This window comes from Strix uralensis, chromosome 5, assembly GCF_047716275.1.
Source record: "Strix uralensis isolate ZFMK-TIS-50842 chromosome 5, bStrUra1, whole genome shotgun sequence".
In the NCBI taxonomy this organism is placed as follows: Eukaryota; Metazoa; Chordata; class Aves; order Strigiformes; family Strigidae; genus Strix; species Strix uralensis.
In genome coordinates this window covers 89,292,124-89,318,136 of record NC_133976.1, presented here as the reverse complement: position 1 = coordinate 89,318,136, position 26,013 = coordinate 89,292,124, and the positions used below count along the sequence as shown (strand labels likewise).

Here is a 26,013-nt window from a genome sequence, read left to right as displayed (position 1 = left end):
CAAACGGCAATTTTCTTTTACAGAACGGGTGTTTCCCAGCTCAGGATTTTTAAGACGCCTGTTCGATCCATGCTCAAGTCGCCATGTGCACTAAAAGCAGCTGTAACTCCACTAATTGTCGCTCGCTATCCAGCACGCTTCCTCGCCTGGTAGGCGATGCGGGAACAAGTGTGCAGGAATTACATTTATTCTTGGAAGGATTTTAAAATATTTCCGTTTAGACTCGCTCGGCAATTGCGGAGCAAAGCCCTTGGCATGCCGCTTGCCTCTCCTCGCTGTCTCACTGAACTCCCCGCTGCCCGCCCGCGGTGTTACCGGCTGCCAGGGCCTGGTGTGAGGGAAGGCGCTGGGCGCGCTCAGGGCCTCCGAGCCCCGCACCAGGCGCTGCCAGGGGAGGGCCCTTCCCTCACGGCCCCGACCTTCCCCGCACCGGACCCCCGCAGCCCCCCACCCCGGGCCCTTCTCTCCCCGCACCCCGGCACCGCCGAGCCGACGGGCGCGGCCCCCCCGGCCCCGGGCCCCTCCGGCGGCGGGGGGCGGGCAGCGGCCGCGGGGGGAGCTGGCCCGGACCCGCCGAGGCGGGGCGGCGCGGCCCGGCAGCCCAACTTCCCCCGCGCTCTGAGGGGAGGAGGCGGGCGGCGGGGCACGGGAGGCCGCGACCCCCCCACAAAAGGCCGCCGCCGAGTTCCAGCCCCCCCCTCCTCCGCCACGGGCTCCCCGGGTGCCGCCTCAACTCCGCCCGGGGCCGGCGGGCGCAGCCCCCCCTCCCCTCCGCCGACCCCCACCCGGGCGGGGGGGCCGCCGACCCCCGCCTCCGCCGCAGCGCGTCCCGGCCCCGGCCGGGGGCCATGGAGCCCCGCGGGCCCCGGCCCCGGCAGCTCAGGGCTCCGGCGGGGGCTCCCCGGCCGGGCGGGGCGGAGGGGAGGGGAGGGCCGGCGGGGGGGGATTCCCGGCCCCCCAAAGGAGGTGGGGGAGGCGGGGGAGGGGAGACGGGGAGGCTGGGCTCCCGGAGAAGGAGACGATCGCTCGCACAAAATCCTGCGTCTTCCGAGCAGCCCCGGCGGGCAGGGTAAGTGTTTTGGGGGAGCCTCACCCCCCACCCCCCCCGGGCACACCCCTGCAGGGGTGGGGGTCGGGGTGCCTGGGGGGGGGTCTCCCCGCCGGCTCGGGGCGGGGGGGGGGATGGCGCGCTGGGCCCGTTCCCCGGTGCGGGCTCGGTCCAAGCCTCGGCGCTGCCTTCCCCGGCGGGGGACCGAGGAGACGGGGGGGATGGGTCTGCCCGTGCTGCCGTGCGAGGGTCTGAAACCCCCCCAGCCGCCCCCCCTCACCTACCCACCCCCAAGCGCGTCAGGGCTTTGCTTCTCCCAACCAAGCTTCCCCGTGGCTTCTCCTCGCTCCTTAAAACCCCCCATCTATCTCTCTCTGTATCTGTCTGTGCCCCAAGGCGAGTGCGGCTGCCGGGGGAAGGGCTCCTCCGAGCAGCGGCAGCCGCCGGGAGCCTCGCCGCCCCCCCCCGGGCAGCCGCCGGGCGTCAGCGGGGTGCGAAGGTAAGGGCTGGCCCCGCGCCGCCCGGCCGTGCCGCGGGGTAGCGGCCCCCGGCCCCGCCGCCAAGTTACTTTGTTCGCGGAGTTCCCGCGGAGGCTGGAGGCGGCGACCCCCGGGCCAGCGGCACCGCCGGCCGCTCGCCACGGAGCCCCGCTCGCCGCCCCCCGCGGTCGGGTGGCACCGGCCGCCAGCGGAGGGTCCCCGGGGGGGTCCCGGAGGGCAGCCCCGGGGGGAATCCGAGCGCGCCTTCGCTGGCAGCTTCCCCTAGTGCGGCCGGGGGAAGGGGCGGTGGAGGTGGGAGAACTTCCCTTTGTCGGAGGAGAGGCTTGAGTGACCTCCAAAGTTTTGTTCCGGGAGGAAACCGCTCGATAAGTTTTGGGGGGGATTCACGCTGATTTTCATGTAATTCACCGCGCTGTTGTTTGCTATCCTGCACGCTCCAGGCAGCGGAGCGGAAAAAAAGCTGAGGGGCGTTTAGGAAGGGATTTCATTGCTTTTTACACTGGTGCCTTCCCACCGGCGCCTGCTGCTCTGCACGGTCAGAGGGGCAGCGGGGAGCACATTTCTGAACGCATAGACTGCTCTGGGGATCGCTCCGGGGGGAGAGACGGGAAACACGCAGAAACGAGACGGATTTAAACATTCCGTTCTGTTTGGTGGAGGATCAATAGTTGAGGATTTCTGCTTACACAATCTATACATGGACGGTATCATAATTAAGAGATCTGTTGATAATGTACGGTATTGATAGCCGTTTCAACTTCAGTTCAGGCTCAATGAATTTCACAGGTAATGTAGACCAGTGGAAAGGGGGTTCGGATATTCTGGATAAATTGATAACTAGGCAAGATGATTAAACTTTGTGATTGGCTCCCGATGAAGTGAACTCTCAGTTTTTCAAAAGAATATCAGTAGATATTTAAAATACAAGAGTACATCTTAAACGTGCATGTCTGAAATGAGAGTACCAAAGGAGTGTATCCTTTGAGGAGACCCGTTAAGGGTCGTTATCTGACGGGAATCTGCGTTGCGCCCGTTGGTGATGAACAGTTTGATGATGCCAGGCACTGTCAGTTTTCTGGTAGTGTACTACACAAACGGGGGGGTAATTTCTATTTTACACATGGATTTTTTTGAAATGATGAAATGTTATGGCTGTCCCATGTATGATACATACATGAATTGATTGATACTAATTATTACCCATGAAATTTTAATGGTGTGTTTAAACGGTTCTAGCTTGGCTCTTCTGGTTTGTTTCATTGTCTCAAGCTGTCTGAGACAAGAGAATCTTAAAATTTCTTGCTTGTACATTGTTCCCTCTATCTCTTCTCTCCCTGCTTTCCTTCGGTCTAATTTAAAGCAGAGTAACCGCTGAGAATACCTGTGTATGTTCGTGTGAAGAAAAATGCCCATTTTAAAGATACACAAATCTTCTTGGTGGACGAGAACAAACCCCTCGTGCCCTGTACGAAAACCTACCGGGCTGGTATGAATAAGATTCTCGTTTTGGTGTTAGTTTGTGACACCAAACAACAAACACGAGAGAATGCAAAGCTAAAGCTGGTGCTCTGATCTTTGTTTAAACAGGTCATGGTTTTTATTTAATGCTGCGTGCTCATTACGGGGACTGTCAGCAGGAATGCGAAGCGGACTGGAGTTCTGATTTGGCATACGTAACCAGTTCTGACATTGATGTTTCTGCTGCTTGAATTAATGGTTCATAGAATGGAGTGTTGTTTGTGATCATGTTTATTGAATTGAATTTATTATATGGAATTAGAAAAAAATGTCTGGATTATGTCCTTTTTAGGAACCAAATATGATCAGATCTGCTGCTTCAGGTGCAGTGCTCCTCGCCGGAAGGAGTGGGCTCTTCTATATGGTAGAACATGTAGAGGTGTGTAAAAAGGTTCCTGGTTTTTAAGTCAGCTAGAGTTCTGCCACTGAATTACAAGGAAGGAGACTCAAATCCCCTGAAACCAGGTAACTGCTTAGTCAATTATCCAGGCAGTTTCTTTTTTCAGACGTATGGAAGCCATATCAAATAGTAAATAAAAAAAGTGTGTTTATAATTGAGAATTTTGATATTTTTTGTCCATGAAAACTGTTTTCAAGTGATTAACAAACATAGTAAAAATAAGTCAATGCAGTCCATTGGATTCTTGCTGAACCTTGTTTTGAAGAACTCGGAGAGGATGTGTGAGGTAATGGGAAGGAAGAGCCTTTTCCCATGTTCTGTTGCATTAAGATACATTAGAATATGACTGTGTACAGCGTGAGCTCTCAGGGTAAGACTGAGCGTAGTGCTGGAGACTTTAACTTGGGTGTTCTGGATCATGCACCAGTTTGGATTCTGTGGTCATCGTCCATAGGTAAATTGGGTCTGTGTGAGGGTGTCTGAGAGCAAGGTGGTCTCTAATTGTCATTTCTAACCTAAAATAAGGGCTTCTGTTTAAATTCTGGACATTCTATGTTATGCTTCAAAATACAAGCAAGGTTATTAATGTAAGAGAGGCCTTCAGGGTCACTGGACTGTTACCCTTTGACTTCCTCTTGGAGAGTCATCTTTTCAGGCTGATCTTATTACAAATGCAGTAGCACGTGGATGTAATTCTCGGGCAGGGCTGCAGAGTGACGGCCCGGTGTGAGATCTGTTGCAAGAAGGAGCAGAGCTGTTCTGGGAATGGCTATTCACCTGCTTCTGCAGTGACCACCTCCGGAGGGGAGAGCAGTTCATCCTCTGTGACTGCTCGCTGCTTGACCTCATTGCTGAAACCATCAACAAGTGTGACAGTTTTGCAGTGATTTGATAAGACAGTGGAAATTGTGTTAGGATTAACAAATAACCGTCACGATGTGTACCTAGTAACTTGCAGTCATAACTGATTTGGGATTCATTACACTAACCTAAATAGAAAATGCTTAGCGTTTTCCATTCAGTCACTATTTAAAATGCCATTATTTACCATGGGAGTAAGATTGGGTTCGTAATGTCATTTAAATATGCTGTATTGTGTGTGACTACGGAGAGCCCTGCTAATATTAGTGTAATAAGGACTCGTCTTCTTTTTTACTCAGATTCAGAGGTGTAATGCATTTCAATTGCAAGTATTTGCCCTTACTTGTTACAGATTTTTAATTTATACATTTCTGCTAAAACCAAGATTACTGTATTTAGCATATACCACTTTTTGGAAAGCTATTTTCTATGTGGCATGTCCTCTCGACCTTTTAAATTCAGTTCCTCTGCCAGTCCAGCTTCTCTTATGGCAGGTGAGGGTCCTGCCATTCAGCCAAAGACTGAAGGCAGCAGAGCAGCTGTAGATGCAGCGTACGAAGGAGACTGATGTTACTGATATTTTTGACTGTTTTTTCTCTGCCTTTTCCTAATTGGCTGTTTTGCTCAAGCTCCCTTTTTGCCAGCTCTCCCAGTCGCATCGCTTTGCTTAATGTGCTGTATAGCTCAAACCTCTTGCATGCCACTTTATTTCTCAACACCTTTTTCTTCCTCTCACTATCAGAGCCCATCTTCTCGCTGCTTTTGTCTTTTGTGACGCTAATCTTGCTTATTTTTTCCTTCTCTGTAAAGAAATGAAAGGAACGTAGTGTTCTCCCATTGCACTGATCATTTCTCTGTGTTGCTGTATTATTTTTCTCCCGTGTCCTTTGTTGAGTTTCTGGAGACTAAGCTGTTTGGGGCAGAGACTCTCTGTTACTGGATGTGTCTAGCATAGTTTGCTGCTGGATTTCACCTGGTCTGTGGACACCTAACACATAGTAATACTGGGATTATTTCGACTTTGCGGGACAGCCTTTCTTCTGGTTCTGTGGTAGAAAAGCAGAAGACTTCTTACTCAGAGCTCATCTTTACTGTATTGCTGTTCTGAGGTGTATCTCAGTTTTATCCCTCAACACTTTGTCCCCAGTATGAGTAGCTTTTGGTAAAAGCTCAAGGTACCTTGCCTAGTGCAGCTAGGATGGATTAGAATTTAGATACTGCCAGTAGTTAGCAATCCAGTACCTTGAACAGGAAGCCGAACAAAAAAATGTCAGCTTCAACACACTGCGGTGGAAACTTCAGATTTGGCAACATTTTGCCATGTTGATCTGGTAAGAGAGAAGGGAAGAGAAAATCAAAAAATGTATAGTGAGTTCATTTCACTACTTTGATATGTTCCTCTTAAATATTTTTTCATTTTGATTTCCTTTTACTTTTCACCCCTAAACTGTCTGGCTTTGTTTTAGCATCTTTTGCGTCACATGAAAATTTGTAGTCAGTCCAAAGAAAATTTTCAAGAGAGTTTTTCAAGCAGCCAGCCAGCGAATGCGCTGATGTTCAGTGCCTGCAGCTCGGAGTCCCAGTTCGGAGGCAGCCAGTCCCGCCGGTGACCAGCTATTCCTGCCCCTGGCACAGCCTGGGTGCTGTTCTGCAGGGTGACGGCTTCCACCTGGGCTGGCCCAGCTGCCGCGGGGTACCCTGAGTGCACTCTCAGAGGAGCTTTTCTCCTGAATCTTCCTTCTTTCATGGGCAGCCTCCTCAGCTTCAGGGAGAGCAGTGATTTGAAGCATCCCTGTGTGAGAAAAGCACGGTGGGGCTGGATGCTTGCCTAATCAGTAAGATCCATTTTAGGTCTGAAGAGTATCCAGAGGTGTTTGACCCGAAATGCTCCCCCTCAGGACTGTGTGTCTGGGACTTCCCCCATACTGTCTTGCCTCTCTCTTTTTTTCTTTGAAGGAAAGGGTTTAGTTGCCTTTGTTTCAGATTTACGTGGACCACGTAAGGGGGCTCTTTGTGGATGTGACTTTATGGGTAGGAGGAGTGAGTAGCCCTTAAACAGCTGTTGAGTACTTTTTCCTTATGTTAGTCCTGGGGAGGATACCTGGAAAAATCAACAGAACAAACCCAGTGACTCCCTCCCTGAACGTTAATTGGATGACATGAAGAATTTCAGGGAGATGGATGCAGCTGAATGAGTGAAAAGTGGAAACAACAAAACCAATATACTTCAAAGTTTTGTGTCCAAGAGAAAAAACTGTAGCTGTTAAGGATTTGTTTGATTAATTTAATAATTTAACTCCAGGCTTTAATAGAAAAAGATAGACTGATCTCAGAAGTAGTAGCACTATAAATATATTTACATGTGAGCTGTGTTCCACATTCCACCTTATATATATTTGTGTGCTGGTACTTTGGCATTTCATTCATCTTGAACTACAGGAATAGATTGGCCACTTTAATTTTCCATTCTTGTGTATTGACATATAGATCAGCAACCTCTCAAGAGTTGTTAGTATTAGATTTCTTTCTGAAATCAGACGAGAATATTGGCAATGGAAATCCATCCACAGCCCAGAGGTGCTGCTGCCCGGAAGGGGAAGACCCTGTGACCTGTCCTCCCAGCGGTGTGTAGGAGCTGAGCTCGGAGCAGGGGTGCTGCTGGCTCTGCTGCTGGCATCCAGGGGTGCTCCGTCCACACACCTCTGCCTTGAGCCACCCCGGCACTCAGCTCCTCTCTGCTGACCCGCAGCCTCCCGCCGCTGGGGACCAGCGCTGGTGGGGAGCGCTGACAGGAGAACCGCTCCCACCCTCTGCTCAAAGAGGTCGATACTCAGTATTGGCCTTTGACATACTCTCATGGAATTCTGGTGTCGGAGCAAACGTGCTAAACCAGATGGGATGTCTTCTGCCTTCAGATACGTGTGAGTGATCAAACTGCTCAAATTTATACACAGTTTCCATTGAAATCCGTTTGGATAAAGTATGTGCTGCAGGCAAGTGGGGGTCAACCCAGCAGGGCTTGTACAGGTGAAGGCTGGGAAGTGAGTGTGAGGCCACTTGTCACGAAAGGCTGAAGGAAAAGAATATTCTTTGGTTAAAAATTAAACCAAACTGTTTCTTAAATGTGTAATGTTTTAGTACTTCTGTAGTTGTCTTCTCAGTAAATAATATTTTGGGAGATGACATGCCCAAATTGCAGACTGAGATGTAGAATCAAATCCCCACAACCCTAATTTATTCCTGTTGGAATGTCCATTCTTGATAATTTTCCCATGTAACCTGTATTTTTAGCTATTTTTCCCTAGAATGAGTATTATCATTTTGGGACTTGTAATTTGTCTTTTATGAATGTATACTCATGATTTTCAGTAATGTAGTAGCTTTTGAAATACTGCCAGAGATGAAGGCAATTTTTTTAGAGTGAGGAATGAGTTTTGTGGCTTTTAGATATTTATTTAAAATTTCCTTCCCTAGAGGTAATTACTTAAATAGATTAGCTACCTCTGCAGGTATTTTGGGATAAATACAGCCAGCATTGAGCCAAAACAGTATATTTTTCAGGGAAAATATTTGGCTTTACTTAAGAAAAATGTACCCATTATCATATTTTATCCAAATATGATAATGTTTTATACATTCAGGCAAGATCGTATGTAGTATTGCAGTAATGCATTTAGCCTTGACAAATGTCCAATCTATTTGTAAATCTTAAGAGTACTGCAGTGTTTAAATCTAAAATATATTGTAAAGTGGAAGTTTAAGGTAAAAACAAAGCAATGTTATTAGGTTGTGTTTATTTTTTAAATTGAATAAATTAACAGTTATTTGTATGGATGAGAATTTGATTCAGAAAATGATACTGCTGATGAGCCAAAATAAAATTAAATCTTCCTAAATAGAATATTCAGTTACTGTAGTTTTGGGAATCTAGGTAGGGAAATGAGAAAAAGTAATTTAAAATCATACAATCATCATTCAAAATAAGACTAGCTAAGAAGGTTTCTAAGTGGTAACTGCTTTAAATAAATACAGAATTAGATTTAATAAGTAAATGTGCATTTTTTGTGTTTTCTGAACTCATTCATCTATCTCTTTTTCTGGATGCCTGGTCAGAACTTTGGCGTGTAGTAGGTGCAGTGTATTTTTGGAGGAAACCCCACAGAAGTGGTTGTTAGGGCATAGTTCCAAAAGAAAATAATTTATCTCCTTTCCTACTTGCTGTGTCTATATAATCTTTTTATGACTGTTAAAGCAAAGTATGTTAATGTTCTTTATAAATAATGAGAGAAACATGTATGATATTTGTGTTTGAGACCAATGGGAGAAAACTAATTTGAAGAAAAAAATTAATTTCAGTGAAGAATTTTGTCATACCGTATTTGACAGGTGATTGTAATCAGCAAAGGAGAACAATGTGTGTTTTAGCATGGTGAGAAATGTCTTGGGAGGATTTTGGTTTTTGGTTTTGTGGTTTTTTTTTTTTTTTTTTCTAATGCAGGTTAAGGTAGTTGTAATTACAGAGAAATAAGAGGTCTTACTTAAGTCACTGAATTTTTTTCATGTTGCAAACCAGATTCGTCAGTAGATCTGCAGTTAACAGGTGATATAGAGGATGAGGCACTGGTGTGTTCATTGACAAGTGAAATAGGGGATTCTAAACAGAAGAGGATAGATCTTGCCTTTCTTCTCATTCAAGTCAGTAGGATTTTGAGGCATACAAGTAACTCAGAATCAGGTCCCCTGGATTTGGTGATATGGGTGGGAATAGCTCTGACTTCCTGGGAAAAGATACGGCCACAGAACTGAGTATTATTTGACTGATAACAGTTAGCAAATTCAGATTCACTGGCACAGAAAACCATCTCAGACATGTTTTAACAAGACCATCCAAAGAGCCGCCTTAATAAATCCTGGGTTTGGTGTAACTTCTTTCAGCAGAAGCCACTGAAGAGAGCAGAGAGTGAAAAACAGGGTGCTTAATGCCTCTTTCAGTTAAAGATACACCCACAAGCAAAAGTTTTTGAAAATACCATAGTGGAGCATATGTGCTCTAGTTACCAGATGAGGATTGTGAAATCCATGGTAAAAGCCAGGTAAAGAGGCATTTGTGAAGGTTCTATTCCCATTTTTGACCTTAAGAGAACTTCTCAGACTTGCCCCGCGATACACCCCGTGTCATGCCCCGAGGAGCGGGTGGAGCAGCGGATGGTGCATCTCGCCGTGTTGCAGAATGGATCGGGGAGCGCGTTTCATTTTCTTCGCGGAGGGAAATCTGCGTTACAGGCCCCACCCTCGTCCGTACATTTATTTGCTGCTTAAACCCGGGATGTCTTAGCCTGCGTGGCCATGCGGTGGGGGCAGCCCCGCAGCGGGAGGCAGCCGGGGTCGGGGAGGTGCTGCTGGCCGGGGCAGGCTGTCCCCAGCCGCGATGGCGTTCAGGAACCCCAGCGCTCTCCAGCACCCTGCTGCTTCCCTAGCTGGAGTGGGGTTCTGTTCCCAACGGGATTTCTAGGTCACTCCGTTCGCCACGAGGAGCTCTGGGCGGTTTGTAAGGGTGGTGAACACCTTAAATGGCACCACGGGTGATGAGACCGTAGTTCAGATACTCTTGAGGAGCCTGTTCGGTTTTTAACGCTGTTGTTGAGTTCTCATCGACACAAATTGTGGGTACATAAAGCCTTTGCTTTGGGAAAAGGGCTTATAGGGGCGTATTTCACTTCAATGTTTTGCTTGTTTACTTCTTTAAATGCAGTGGGAAATGTTTCTATCTACAACAAATCGATTCATTTAGAAAGCCCAATGTTCCCATCAGCAGAAATATGCATGATCGCCCTTAAAATCTACAAGTGTCTGGATGACATCTGGTTATGCTGCCTCCACTTCAGAGTCCTCCTTTGTCGAGTGAGTCCAAACCAGCCTGCTAAGGGGAGACTCGGTGGTTTGGGTTTGCCGGGACTTGCATTCTGTTTCAGAAAATGAAGAGGAGGAAGAGGAGAGTGTATCCCTTTGGAAAAGCTTTCATCTGCAGAGTGATTTGCCTGGCTCATCCTTTCCCTCGGAATAATGCCTTTTTAGGATTATTTCAGTATTCATTTCCCAATGGCGGAACTAAAGAGAGCAGACTAATTCCATTGATTGGAATTGGTATTTTAGACAGCAAAAAACCTTTAGCATTTTCAGCCTGTCTCTCATCGTAAGTGATTGCTTTACTGGTTCCAGTATGTTCATTTATTGCTGGTCAGGCTATACCAAGCTTTCTTGGGGGGGGCTAAACAAAACCAGTAATTATGATAGTGAAGCCAATCACTAGCGGTTATAGGAATGTTACTATGACAATTGGGGCCATTGCTGCAGAATACTCTGCAGTGCATTTTTGGAGTTTAAATCAAGGGTCTACTTCCCTGTGTGCAGGATGACCTGACAGTTTATGAAGAACACTGTAGTGCAGAGTAGGGGAAGACCTGAACCCTTGATGAAGCTCTTGGAAGGGTTTTTGGTTAACAGTATCCAAGATTTGCACAAGAGGCAAACTTTCATGTGCTTCTTTAAGGTATTTTACTGCTATTGTCTTACTGGCTTTCCCTGAAAAAATATGGCTTTGATGTTTTATAGCTGCATGGAAACGCTTTCTTTTTTTTTTGTTTCTTCATTGCCTCCCCAAATCCCAGCTTGTCAGACTCTCTGAACAAAACTAACATGTTTTCTGGAGCTGCTTCTTTGCCACTGATCTTGGTACTGCTGAGAGTCCCAGTATCCTCTTCTTTCTCTCTGTTATCTCACTGTTATTAGTGCAGAATCTGGCAGCTGGCCCTCTTCAACTCTTGCCAGTGGATGCTATGGCCATGTTGTGCTTCTTGACCTCCAGGTTTTTTGTAACGTAGTGAAGTTCATCGCTCAACAGATAACTCCCTTCACAGTTTCCTCTCTTAATTTATAACTCCTTTTTTATTATCATTATCATCAGTATTTTATCTTGGTTTCTAATTATTATTTCAGTGACATCTGCTTGAGCCATGGTGTTTTCAAGTTCAGATTCATATTGTGTGTGGCTGGAATGATTTTCAAGAAGTCTTAGTGTTGTTTTTAGGCTTGAGACAAAGGGAAGATGGAGGGAACAGTGGGGACGGTGGAATGAGATATGGTGAGAGACACTGGACACGAGAGTGAACTGAAGGATGAACACAGAATAAAGCAGAATCTGTGAGTGAAGAAGTGAGATTGAAATAAAACGTTGGCTTGAAGTGGAGAAAGAAATGGGATGCATAAAAAGGCTGGAAAATTCATGTAAAAGAGGGAAATAATTATGCCAGCTATACAGGAAGGCTGTGAGATGAAAATACCAGAAATTTCAGGCTGCAAAAGTAAAAAAAAAAAATAATCTTAATACGAAGATTTATTTGAGGGTGTCATCAGAGGACTTAAATGTACGTCTGGGTTCCAGCACCTGCCCAGTCCCGTGATTCCTCAGGAGAGGTGTTGCAGTGCACGTGGTCTGTGGCCTGATGCAAAGCCTGCTGAAGATGCTGGAGCAGGATCTGTTGTTCGAGCGGGCTCTGGGTCAGAGCTCTGTCAACATGTGAACACATGCTGGAGAAGGCAGCAGGGAAATAATGTATGGAGAACATTCCTGCCATCAGTAAGAAGATGGCTTAGCTGATTTAATAGCTTTTTCTCAGTCTGTGATTCTAACAGCCAGGTTTGTGATATTTATTTTAGTATTCATGTTCTTGCAGTCCTTTTTACATTTCTCTGTTTTTCCCTGGCAGACATCCCGCAGCTCCATAAGTCTGGGGGAAGAGGATGGTTAGCATGTTGTTGCTGTGGGGATTTGAGTCTTAATGCTGTGTTGGTAATGCTGGGCATATAATTTTAAAACTTGCATGCTATAGAAGCAGATAATTATTTCCCTGCTGCATTTTATACTCTGGTTTGGGAAAGGAAGAAATTTCAGAATATTAAAGAAAAAGTTACGATTTGGGGGACTATTGGAAAGGGAAACAGAAAGAGGGGAGTAATGGGTGTCAGTCTGGTTATCAGTCAAGCTGGAAAGAGACAGCTTGTTCTGTCGAACACCAAGAATGTTAGTAGTCAGCCAACCACTTATGCACGAAGAAAACCGTAGACTGAAAGGTAAGGTTCAAAGACATCTGTGTATGTTTCTGAAATGAGCTTGAATTAAGCTTGCTATTGAATTATGCTTACTGATTATGTGTGTTACATATCTGATTTTCGTTTAGCACGGGCTATTCATATGATTGCTAGTTATTTTTATTGCAGGATCTGGCTCTTTCTTTTCCAGTCCTGGATGCTTTTTATGTGTCCAGGGTTGATGTTGGGTGACTGTCATTTGGCAGAAGGCTTAGCAGCACTTTGGCATATCTTACCCCCCTCCCCCCCCCTTTTTTTTTTTTTCTTACCTCAAGTGAAATATGTTGTCTTCTCATTTTCTGCATGTTTATATGGTGAACTTCTTGCTGAATGCCTGTGACTAGCATCCTCTCAAGCTGGCCTAATGGTGTGATTCACACACTCTCCCATGTGCAAGGATTGATTCCCTGCTTAAGAGAACTCTTCAGCACTAAAGGGTATATCAGCGGTGTGCTGGCTGTGGTTGGTTTCTGTTTGCAAACAGATTTGTTCTTTTGAGTTAGTTTGTGTTGGTAAGTGCTATTTTCCACTTACCCAGAAAGAGGAAGCAGAGCTTCGGGGTGGGTATGGGGTACCTGCATACATCTGCTGTTTCTGCAGCAGGTTTGATGTATAACTTGAGAGAAGTCATGAAAGACAGGACCCAAAGAGGAGGCTGACAGAAGCTGTTTTCTCAGCTGCTGTGAGCTTCTGAGAATTTACTAAGGCCAAAGGGAGATTCTAGGGCCCTAAGGCGATGCCTTAACTTCTTTGTAACTGCAGTTTGGTTGCGTGTAAAGTGGACACAATCCCTGAATTATAAAACAAAGGCTGTATTTTCCAGGTGGTTTGAAATCCTTACGTAGAGCTGTGGAATCATAAATTATTAATCTTACAGGAGAATATTTCTAGAGGTCACCAGTTCTAATAGTTTCTTTCGAACAGAAGTAGGTGCACTTAGAACAGTTTGCCCCCTATAAAATCTCTGACCTTGCCTATTCAAACTTCTTTACAAATGCATCATTTAATACAGGAAGCCCCTCAGGGAGTGTTCTTCACATCTGCCGTCATAATTTCTTATTTCCTAAATGCAGCAATTTGTACTTGATTATTCTTACAAGGATCGTGCCTCCCTTCCCTCCCCCTGCTCTGGCACGTTCCTTTGTGCTCCTGCTTGTTCCGTAGCCTGAACGCGGCATCGGAGAGCGTTTAAAATCCAAAATTTTCTTTGTTGTTATTCTACTGTTTTCTTACCACTCAATTCTAGGGGAGGGCATGAAGGAATCTGCTCTTTTATTCTCAGACTGTTTTCCTGCGGGTTGTTAGTGACAGCAAGTTGTCATCATTTTACAGCCATTCAGCAAGTAACAAAACTGAGCTGAAGCTCTCATTTCTGTTTCCTAAGAACAAGATTTCCCAAAACAAAAATACACCACCACTTCTTGGAGCACTTAACATCTGTAGTAGTTAAGCAAAGGACTGAAGCCCAGATTTTAAAAGATGCTTAGGTGCTTGACTGCCACTAGAACTGAATTGGACCTAAGTACCTGTAAATAGCTTTAAAAATTTGAGTGACTAGGAAGACCTCCCTCATCCATCACTCTTGGCAGTGGCCCCTTCAGAATGGCAGGAAGGCACATCACCAAGGTCACATAAAATACTTGTAGTCCTGCTTTCCACAAGCTGCACGTATTAAGTGAATTGCTGCATCCTAGCAGGGCTTTTCATGAAATACATCTTCTGAAGCAGATTACTTGTATTCCCTAGAAGAAAAGAGACCTCGCTTGCATGAAAGTAAATATTTAAGACAGACAACTTTTCAAAAAGGATGCAAAATTATACTGTAAAAATACCCACCTTTATAGCTTATAATCCATTTTTTATTAAAACTGGGAAATAAAAGTAAAATTCACATTTGAATTACTTTCTGCTGTTTCTAGGGGATACCCTCTGCATTCCAGTTGGTTTCACTTTGCTGTTCCTCTACCCATTTTTGGTGCTGCTGTTCCAGACGTGCATAATCTTCAGGGAAAAATGTATTCCCAAACATAAAACCTGTATGGATTTTACTTTTTTTAATATTTAATAACATTTAACTGTGTGTTAGCCTTTGAGCCAGCTCCTTTTTCAGTCAGTGCAGAATGTTGGGTTGGTGCTGACTGAGAAGAGAATGTGTTTGAAGGGGGGAGCCCTTCCTCTGTGTGTCAGGAGTTCCTGCAGGGGTACTGTAAATCCAGGAGCAAGTGCACACAAGGCCGTTTGCTCTGTTCCTCGGGATGTAAAGAACAACAACTTGCAGTGCTTCCCCGTGATAAATGGCGCAGACTTTCTGATGACTTGGTTAACCTGATTCTTGTTTAATTAACTCGCATTTTAGCCACGCACGGCCGTGTATTCGGTTTCAGGTTTGGTGGGGTTTTTTTTGAAGGAGGATGGGGAATAAACATTCAGCAATGCAATAAAAAAAAGAAAGTAAATAATCGTGTTGGAAGAAACATTGTTGTTTGACGTGCCATTCCGAATGACTGCCTTGTCTTTTAGATTTGTATTAAATGTCTGAAATACTTGAGCAAGTTGCCCCTGTGTTTCTAAAGAAAGTTTACTTCCACTCCCTTCTTCCCGCCCCTAACTACAGGTGAGTTGGAGAGGTTTGTGATGAGTTTTGGGCGGTGCATCTTCGTCCCTCCATATCCCCCCTTCATCTTCATCTCCTATTCAATAAAGCCAGTTCCAGACAGACCAACTGTCTAACAGTTACACTCCATCTCTTCAGTCTGCTTCTAGGTTTTTCCGAGGGGAGCGTGCTGGTTCGGTGAGGAGATGTCCTGGTCTCCCTCCATTGATGTAGGCAGATAGCAGACATGATCGCCTGAAGCAGCCCAGCGCCCCGGTGCCAGCATGGCTTTCGCCCAGTCGCACATCATGGCAGCGAGGAGGCATCAGCACAGTAGACTCATCATTGAAGTGGATGAGTACAGCTCCAACCCCACACAGGCTTTCACGTTCTACAACATTAACCAGGGACGTTTTCAGCCCCCACATGTGCAAATGTAAGTATTATAGTTTTGTTATTGCTCTAGCACAGCCTTCTGAATTGTTATTGCCTTGTCGATGTGGTATTTGATGGACCAGTCAGAAAGAATTCAAAGAACTCTGTTTTGCTGCCTTTCTAATAATAATTACTATAATGATACAAAATCAGTCCATTTGGAAGGTATAAGTACTTTGTTAAAGGATGGGAGGAAGATCACTCCACTAGCGTAACTTTAATACATAATCCTTGCGTATTAAGGAGAGAAATAAACAACAAGCAGTGGTAATAAAATAAGAGATGCTACAAGGATGATACTTTCTACAATCTTCATAATGTTTGTTTGCATTGTGCACTCGCTTATTGATGTAAATAGCTGCTGAAAATACCAAGCCTGTATCTGTACAACACACATACTGTTTGGTTAGTTATATTACAGCTACATTCAAGGGAAGAATCACATCAATAAATAAAATAGTGTGGGTACCCATCTGACAACTTACTTTCATACTGATGTGCCGAAGATGCCAAGTGCTTAAAGAGTAATTAAAATAATGTGTTTGTTTCTGACTTCTTATATAATGACGACATCAGTAAAATTAACTACTCTAAATGATTTACTTGTAATGTAAAGTGGAGAATTATAATTACAAAATGAAACCTGCCATAAAGTTTAAAGCCAGAAGGAAGAGCAAAACAGTAAAGCTATTACAAATAAATTAAGTATAAAATTCTACTGTAAAATATTTTTATAGGGAATAAAAATGTCTCAACCATTTTATTGTGTTTATTAAAGAGAGAAGCAGCCTTATCTTCAGATCAGAAGGCTGGTTTTCATTTTTTTAGGGGAAACTTTCCTTTAGGAAGACTGAATAAATAATCACCTCATTCACATTTTTGGTATTTAATATGATCTGTTAATTCACAAACACAGGCCATGACTTCTGCAGTTAAAAAACTCAGCAATTAGACTCATCGAATGCTATGTGTCTGTTTAATGAATGCTTATGTACATTCTTTGGCATATATTAGATATTATATTAAAAAAAATCTGAAGACTAACATAGATACCAGGGTGGTGAGCAAACAGTTTTTGGGGGCAGTGTATTAGCCTATGGTCTGTGTTGAGGTATTTTAGGTACTACTGAAATGCAAACAGTAAAATGAATTGAGTGTTAGCGCTGGGAAACATCTTTTGTTTATAGAGCTGGCAAATGGTAGCAAAAGTACAAACAAACAAATGTGGGTTCAGAAATACTTTTGCAAAGGAAAATGCCAAATGCGGGTTGCTTTATTTGTCAAGGCTTAGCTATTCTTTGTGAATATTCAGACAGTTCCTGGGCGCTAATGAATTTGTTCACTGGTCTTAAAAGCTGAATGTTTTGTACGGGGCTGAAAATAAGTTATTTATTAGCATCCACTTGGTACTCAACAATATGCTGTTTAAACTTCTAACCAGTACCAAATCATATTACTGGAGGGCTTAGACAATCAACTGCATGATAGAAGTTCAGCACCTAAGCAAGTAGTTGAAAATAAGCTGTCCTTAGAAAATGGCTCCTCAGAAGAGTTTAGCAATCTCTCCTGAATGATTAATACTATTGAAGAAGCGTGTGCAAATAGAAAAACCAGCTAAATCAATTGAAACATTTACCACAATCTGACCTACTCTTTCTCTTGGTACAGAAATTGTAAATAATGTTTCTGAATACCAGCAGGATTGCTTTTGCTTCCTACCAATGAATAGAATAGTAACAAAGAAAGGAAAAGTAGACATAAAAAGTGTAACAAAAGCACCTTTTATTCAGATGATTGTTACGGGTGAAATCTTAGCTCTGCTCAGTCCATGCAAGTTTTGTCATTAACTTCAGGGAGGTGAGGACTTTGCCATGTCTTTGTGTATTGTTCAAAATACCTAGATTAGTGATGTTGCAGGCAATCATAAAAAGATTTCACATAGACCTGTTAACATCTGAACTCATGGTAAACTACTTTAACCACAGAGGTTTTTTGTGCTCCTGTTCTTCTGAATTCAATCTTGCAGCTCTTCCTTGGTCCTCTGGGCAGTTTTATGTTTCTTGCTTCACTTTTTAGCACCCGTAACATGCTGACAGCCCTTTCCTAGCCCTGTCTTAGTCTGGCATCCCTGTGCTTGTGAGATGACACTGACAAGAAGGGTGGGAAATTCTGCCAGTGTTTCCAAGTCCATCAGCCGTTTCTGGAAAGTTCCTGTCTTGCTCCTTTGTGAAACCACTGAAATCTAGTGTATAAACGAACCTCTGGCAGTGTTTTTGCTCTGAGATTTTTTTTAACCTTGCTTTTCAGTTTCTCTGCAAGTCTTCATACTGGTTTAAAGAAAAACAAAAGCATTTGCACAAAAATAATCAGCAGATCTTTATTCCTCTGCTCACGCTGCAAGCAGTGCATTGGGTGTTGGTGTGACAGCTGCTGTGGGAATGTGTTACACAAGAATATGGGGATTGAGCCTTCAGAAATTATTTCCAGTAATACAACTTTGATGCATTTGTGAAACTTGACATATGTTTTTACCTATATACGGCCTCAGTGTGTGCATATCACTTCAGCGTGAAAAATCTGCATCTCATTTATTTGTGTTTTTTTTATATTGATTCCTTTTTCCCCATGAAAATTCTCTGGCCCATTGCACAGGATTTCAAAGTTACACATACCTCAGCAACCAGGAAAATGCTGTCCACATCTTCCCCGTCCCCATCCAAACTATAAGAAAAAGCATGTGTATTATGTGCTGCATGGGTTGCCATGGTAAGTCTGTTGTTTCTTCCATTCAGCTTCAGAGGAGCAACATGTGAAATGCATGCTGCTTCCCAACACCCAGCTTACTGCTGTGCTGAGCTTTAAAAGATTTCTGAAGGAGAAGAAGTACCTGCTTTAAAGGCTGCCCTACCATGAAAAGTCAGAAAGTGGTATTTTAGACCAGTCCATCTCCTTATGTTGTGCCAGGGTAGTACACATCATTTAAAGCGGGTTTACTAACACGACCTGTAACTCACTTTGGGAAGTGCTGGGCAGGGAAAGCAGTAATCAGAAATTTGTTTACTGAACTGATGCTTAATCTTTTTAGCTTGAACGGCTGCAGTGACAACGAGGGTCGGCTCCTTGTCATTTTTATCCAGCTGTCCCAGTGCATTTTGTGGGGAGCTCCATGAACTGAGCGTGTTGCCCTTCACGCAGCTCGTGCCTTGCTCACTGAACCCCCCATCCACCCTCCGTACGCCTGTGTCCATGTGCTGCCTCACTGAACCCCCCATCCACCCTCCGTACGCCTCTGTCCGTGTGCTGCCTCCACTCACCCCGTGGAGCTCGCTGCTCTCTCCCCTCCAAAAGGGAGGCGTTTTCACTGTGCCCTGGCTGCGCTCTTTGAGGCTGTGACCTCCCGTGCCTCATTCCCCCCATCTCTCTCTCTGTCCCCTGCCCGTGGCCCTCTGGCAGCGCACGCTCGAGCCTCCGCCCCACGCGCAGCGTTTGCAGCTGCTCCCTCTCGGGGTCCAAACGTTCCACTCTTGTCAGCCAGGTTTTACAGTTCCCAGCGTGCTTGCTGACGTATCCCACTGGCATGTACACGCTGCTGGGTACTCGCTGGGTTTGATTTGATCCCAGCTGGTTTTACTCCTTACCTCACACTTGGTTCCTTTCTGCTCAAAAACGGGCACTTCAAAAAGATGACCACCAGGTACTCGTACTAAAAGGCTGTTTCTCTACTACTGCTGTAAAAAACCCAACATCTCTTCTTCCTAAAAAGGTATAGGAAAGACAGGTACAAAACAATTTGTTCATACTCTAGTTTTGTAGTTATATTGTAGAAAATGCTAAGAACTTTCCCTATATTTATGAAGATTTTAATGTGTTAGATTTATTTCTCACTCTCACTGATCTTGCGAAGTTGTCAAAACCGCCTCAGTTTACCCACCTATAAATTTCATAGAATTCTTTGACTTAGAGAAAAGATGGTGTGATTAAAGATTATTATCTTATGTCTTTCAAGCAGTAAAATGCCTTTTGAAAATTTACCCAGTAAACAGGGGTAGTATTATTAATAGCAAAGATCTCTTAACTTTTTTTCTGAGTTTATTATATAAAAGTAAGCTCCTGAATTGAACCACAACCAGCAAGGGATAGGAATATGGATTACATACTGCAGCAGTGAACAAAACTAATTTTATTTGTCCTTTCAAAATAAATGTTTTAAAAGTAAAATAATTCATAACAGTTCTGTATATCTCTCTGATTTCTAGTGACATAAATATAACTCTTGCATCTCTGGCTTTTTGATTTTATTCCACCAGAATTCCCTAACTGGAATAGTAGATAGGCTATAGCTGCATATAGATACATTTGCTTCTATGTAATTGTAACAAAATATGGATTGAGGGTAAAAAGACCGAGTTGAAAATAAGTATTCCTCATATAGCAGAGAGGTGTTCTCTGCTTTCCTCTTCTAAATCATAAATAAGTCTCATCAAACTGGGTCAGATCTTTTCGTTTCCTCAGTTTTGAATATTGAGATTGGGCTCTGAACAATACAGCCTCACCCCTCACAGCATCTGATTTCATTTAGTATAATTAAGCCCAGAAAGTTGCCACATTTGTCCTGACAATAGTCAGGCTTGAACGTACGTTTACAGCTGTTGTCAGGAGAGTTCTTATCTTTGCATTAGCACACTGAAACATATCTCCAAAATGTGTTAATTAAATTTGCTGGCATTATATAACTTGCAGAAAAAAGTTATAATTAGAAAAAATGCATTTAAATGTATTTGCGTATCTAAAATAAATCTTCTCCCTGTGTACTGTGTAATCATATTTAAACAATGAAATGGGATAGTACTATTCCTTTGAAACTGGCGATGCCTTTGATTTATTTGTAAGTATTTGTTTCAGAGTTACTGCCATAGTTCAATCTCTTTTCCTTAATCTCTTTAAATTAATCCATCTACCCAACAAATACTGAAAATGTTGTGATGTGAACATCAAGAATTTTTACACCTCCCATTAGTGTTAGGTTTGTTTTAATAAATCCCTTCCATCAGACAGATCCAGAAGTCTCTGTAATCTTTTGTAAAGGTAAAAAATAGTATTAGAATTGCAAAGTAGATGCTAAGAAGTACACAAGTACTTTATAACCTTGTTATGGTGCATTTCCTACAGGGTTGATCCGGTGCCCCATGATGCTCCCAAACCTCCAGGATATACACGATTTGTCTGTATTTCTGATACTCACTCAAGAACTGATCCCATCCAAATGCCATATGGAGATGTGTTAATACATGCTGGTGATTTTACTGAGCTGGGACTTCCTAGTGAAGTAAAAAAATTCAACGAGTGGCTAGGTAGGTATTGAATTCTGTGTGGATTTGAAAGTAAATTTGTTTACTGATTGTATCTGCCCCTTCTGCCTCCCAGTAAAAACCATCATGCACTCAGAAATGATGAATATTAATTTGACTTTTAAATTTGAATGGCAGTGAGCAGGAATCAGATTTTTTTTCTTTTTTTTTTAACAAATATTTTTGCATTTTTCCAACTGAGCAAATAAGATTTGTGAGACTATTCATCTGTTCTGCCTTCACACTCTCAAGTGTACATTAAGCAACTTCTTGGTGTTAGCAACAATTTAAGTCAGTAGGCCTTTAATGATTTACATAAACCCTCTTACATACATTGTTATGGCTTTGCTTCCTCGCAAAAAAAGTTGTTGTGACTGAAAACATTTGTCTGTTTAACCCTGGAGGCTCATAGTTTTTTTTAATCCGAGGCTCAGCTGCACCACAGTGATGAATTCCAAACAAAGCAAAACGTGTGCCTGTGGTTGCTGTCTTGGATGTAGCAGACCAGATGTAGATGCCTTCTGTAGGCAACTGTTGGCATTGGTAACTGAAATTCTGTTCCACTGGGCAAGAGAGTGGTGATTTACATGTGCTTCTGCAATGTTTTGTATATGCAAAAAAAAAAATGACAGTGAAAATTGGAAAGCATACACTGTATCCAGACAAAAACCCTGACCGGTATTGTTCCTGCAGCAGTGCGGGTACCTTAATTTAGAATAAAAATGGATTCTGGATTCTGATACTTCATTATCAAAAAAAAAGCTGAGAAGAAATGAAGGAGTTGGAGAGAGGAAGGACACAGTTTAAGGGTAATGGATTTCAGGTTTTAGGTTGATTTTCTTTCCTATAGTTGACATTTTTGCATTTTTCCTGTCTTTTTTGCTACATATTGCAGCATTCCACACTGGGAAGGCACAAAGCAGACAGATGCATGTAGGCTGAGATGGAATATAAAAAAAAAAAAAGTCAGGACTTCACAATTTAAACAAATATTTACTAGCAAGTAATTATGAGCAAGGATGAGAAATATTTATTTGTGCTTGGGAACCCAATAATATGCCCCACATGGAACAGTTAGATTGTTCTGTGAGTATTAAGGTAGGGACAGCTTGTGGAAGTAACACCCTGTTAGAATGCCCTCACCTCTCTGTACCCAAATGGGACAGGTTGGTTCTAAAAAAGGAAGCAAATTTTAATCCTGTTTTGTAGGTCTACCATGTATGATAATAATACACTGGAAATAGCAAATGAAGATTATACAAACCATATGGTCATCCCCTCTAAATAATACCCATTTTATTTATCTGCTGGTGTGGGAAGAGAAGTGCTTTGGGATATTGCTAGCGAGCAAGGATGGGGGCTACACACATCACTTGCTGCACAGTTTTGGTCTCCCTGGTTCTCCATCTGCCTCCCTCTCACAGCTGTGCGGTGTTCTGAAGAAGTCCTTAAGCTGAAATCCTCTCAGTATGGTAGGGAGGTTTCCCAAGGCATTTCTGTGATGGTCTCTTCATTATTTTTATTCCAAACAAAGGCTTAATTTTCTGACTTCTCAGGCATGCTTCCAATTTCATGGTAGTGTGTGGTTTGGGAAAAGGTGATCTTGGTGGTTTAAGCTACACTTTTGCAAGAGCATCTTTGAGATATGCAAATTTATCAAGTTAAAGATATTTTTTTTTTTTCTAGTTTCCTGGCAATTTGAAAAAAAGGAAAATCCAACTTAATTTTTTAATGCATTCTGGAAAATCAAATAGAAAAATAATATGGCATTGCTACATGGGTTTCATTCAGCTAGATTTTAAAGTTTTGTTCCAGTTTGAAATGGTAATCTTCTTTTTAAATTACAGTCAGATTTCAAAATGGAACCTTTAGCTTGTTTTGAAAGGGTTTTTTTTGTTTGTTTAAATGAACAATTTATCAACTCTTGAATATCTTGAGTGTTTGCAAAATCTATAGGAGATGGTAGAATGGTTAAAAGAGTTCTCTTTGAAAAGAAGAAATGTCAGGTTTTTGCTGGTTGTCCGTGGTGTTGTGAAGGGGACTAGCTTCCAGCAGTTTTGGTTTTTCTAGACAGCTGCTGCCAGTACCTGCCATGATTTTGCAGCTCCCACAGATTACCCAACGGTCTCCTTCTTCCTCGTCTTAACATTTCACTAGTTTCTTGAGAGAGTAATTGACAGGCTCTGGCACGGACTTTGACCTCCACCGTCGTTCTTACACTGCCGCAGAATCTCCCTGTCTGTTCCTCCATCCCGTAGCACAGGGCTCACCTCCCCGCTTCGTGATTTTGTTCTGTGTCCAATCTGTCTTCTGCTATCATTAGACTATAGCTTTGTTTGTGACTTGGAGTAAACACCAGACTATTTGTTTGTTGCCCCTTCCCGTGATCTCGACTTCCTCCCTGCTCCTGCTCTTGCACTGATCTTTATGTGCAGCACTGATTCCCACCTTTCAGCCGTCGGTGCCGCCGTAGCCCCTGGGCTCTGTGCCGCTCTGATCTATCAGCCTATTTCATCTTTTCAGAGGCCCTTCAGCAAGTTCAGATTTTATCTTTCTGCTCTACATAAAATTTCTGTGCCTGTCTGATGCAAGTGTATTTTACATTACCATCATTAACTTCCATGGACCTTATGGTTATATTGAGCACATGCTCAAGTGTTGTGCTAATAGAGGCACGTTGGCTTGCTGAGTCATACCCTAAAATATGTTCTCTCTTTTTTAGGCTAACTGTATGTGGGTACACAGGAAGGCCTGTACCAGCTCTGATAATATGTCTCTCTTGCCCAGCGTCGTCTTTGACTGTGGCTAGCAGCCAAGATGCTCTGCTTTGTCTGCCCCTTAGGCACCCAGTTTTAGACTTTTTATCCTTTGACCCCTACAGCCCTCCATTTCATTTCACCTCGTTCTTTTTAGTAATTAGTTGTTTTCTTTCAATTTTCTTTTCCTCAAAGCCCCCTCCCCCCTTCCCAGGGAGGGATTTGAGGTTTTACTAGGGCGAGGTTGATGCCTAACTCTATGGAGGAGAGTAAATGCTGGTAATAACTGGGTGTGCATATTTTCTCAGCTTTCTCTGGTAGGCAGTCCAAGGACTTCTTGAGCCACAACATTACTTTATATTTAATATATAGATTTTTCTTCTCTCAAGTTTTTTAATTGCCTCTCTACAAATTTTGAGTGCTCACACAATCTCGCATCAGAGTTCCACAGTGTGATGTGGATTTTGTTAAGAACTTTCCTTATTTTGAACCTGTCACCTACTAGTTCCATTCGGTGTTTCCTAATACTGGAAGAGGCAAATGAACAGTTTCATTCTTCATTCTGCTTAAGAATTTATAGGCTCTTCCCATGTCTGCCCTTAAGATATTTTTCAGGCTGAAGACTGTTTAGAAGTCCTTAAATGCCTTTGATCATCTGTGTCACTCTTTGTACCTCTTTGTCTCTATCCCTTTAAAAATGGTGAGACCAGAACCACACATGATCTGAGCACACCACAGGTTTATCCCCTGGCATAATGAAATTTCCTAGTTTGTTCTCGTTTCCTTTCTAGTATTGTGGATTATTCTGTTTTCATTTTTGACTGTGACTGAACAATGAGATGGCATTTTCATAAAATCATTTATTATAACTATGAACTCTTTCCTGAATGGTAATGTCTAGTTCAGAACCCATCAGTGTGTATCTATAGTCGGTATATTTTTTTCCAGTACTTGAATTATTCTGCATAAATTTATATTCAGTTTCATCTGTCCTCTTATTGCCCAGTCATGCAGTATCATAATGTGCTTTTGCAAGTCAGATTTCTATTTTGCTACCCTTATTCAGGGTAGCTTAGAAAAAGAAGGGGAAAAAGGGATGAATACTCAGTTTACCAAGCTTGCCAGTGGTGCCAACCTGTCCATTTCCTTCTATTCCTTTCCTGAATTGACCTTTCTCCTGTTTTTATGTTTCATATTTTCATTTTTTTACCTAGTTTCTTCTCTATTTTTCTTCCAAATTTGAAAATCCAGTTTTGGAGAATCAGGAAAAACAAAGTACAAAATACGTATTCTGGAAGGCCGTGAGGCCAGTGAAACTTTCTAATGCTATTGCAAGGATGCATGGTATGACAGCTTTGAACATATGCTAATTTTCCAGTACATCCAGGAGATTTTAATGACATCACTTGAAATAGCTGAAAATAGTTCAGGGGAATTGTTTCTAGATGCATGGACCTGTTGGAGCCGGTCCAGAGGAGGCCACGGAAACAATCAGAGGGCTGGAACACCTCTGCTGTGAAGACAGCCTGGGAGCCTTGGGGGTGTTCAACCTGGAGAAGAGCAGGCTCCAGGGAGACCTTCCTGTGGCCTTGCAATATGTAAAGGTGGCTGATAAGAAAGATGAAGACTTTTTACCAGGGCCTGTAGTGACAGGTCACGGGAGAGCAGTTTTAAACTGAAGGAGGGTAGATTTAGCTTGGATATAAGGAAATAATTTTTTTACAGTGAGGGTGGCGAGACACTGGAACAGGTTGCCCAGAGAGGTTGTGGTTGTCCCATCACTGAAAATGTTCGTAGTCAGGTTGGGTGGGGCTTTGAGCAACTGGGTCTAGTAAAAAATGTCCCTGCCCCTGGGAGGGGGGTCAGACTAGACAAGCCTTTAAAGGTCCCTTCCAACCCAAACTATTCTATGATTCTGGGTAAGCGAGGCTAGATAAGGTAGATTGCATCATAAGATATATCAAGCTTACTATGTACTGTAGCTATCCTTGTCCTCAGCTTTTTAATTATTTTTGGTTTTGTTATGTGTTCCCTACCTGCATATAAATCAAATGTGTAGGACAAAGACCCGTGTCCTGCTTTAGTGCATTCATCAAATAATGACTCCAAATCCATCTCTATTTTTTATCTCCTATGTTGTTGGCACTGGAAATTTCCTGCTTGGCTCACTTGCTCTTGTAATTCCCTTTGCTCAAGTCTGTAATATCATTTCCAAATTGTGTATGCTCCAGGACCCACTGTCACTTGAGCTTGTGGGTTACTTCCCTGGAAATTTAACTAAATAGCTGATCTGTGATATAAGCTGCAACACATGCTTCCATATTCTCTCTTGAGAATTATCTTCTGTGCATGGATTAGAAAGGTTACTTAAGCTAACACATTTTACAATATCTGTTGTTTCAGTGT

The 26,013-nt window shown here is 43.2% G+C and overlaps 1 protein-coding gene across 3 annotated transcripts in view; it reads left to right on the top strand.

Moving 5' to 3' along the window:
• Positions 1–932: 932 nt before the first annotated feature.
• The window catches only part of MPPED1 (metallophosphoesterase domain containing 1), a 64,894-nt gene continuing 39,813 nt past the window's right edge, over positions 933–26,013 (top strand). Inside the window, exons 1-3 of one of the 3 annotated variants that reach the window (XM_074872167.1) lie at positions 933–1,069; positions 15,239–15,504; positions 20,673–20,854. In XM_074872167.1, coding sequence (XP_074728268.1) covers positions 15,353–15,504; positions 20,673–20,854 — 334 coding nt within the window. In that variant the 5' untranslated portion in view covers positions 933–1,069; positions 15,239–15,352. Of the gene's footprint in view, positions 1,070–15,227; positions 15,505–20,672; positions 20,859–26,013 lie in introns of all 3 variants that reach the window. The other 2 variants (XM_074872165.1, XM_074872166.1) reach the window with 2 other exon arrangements.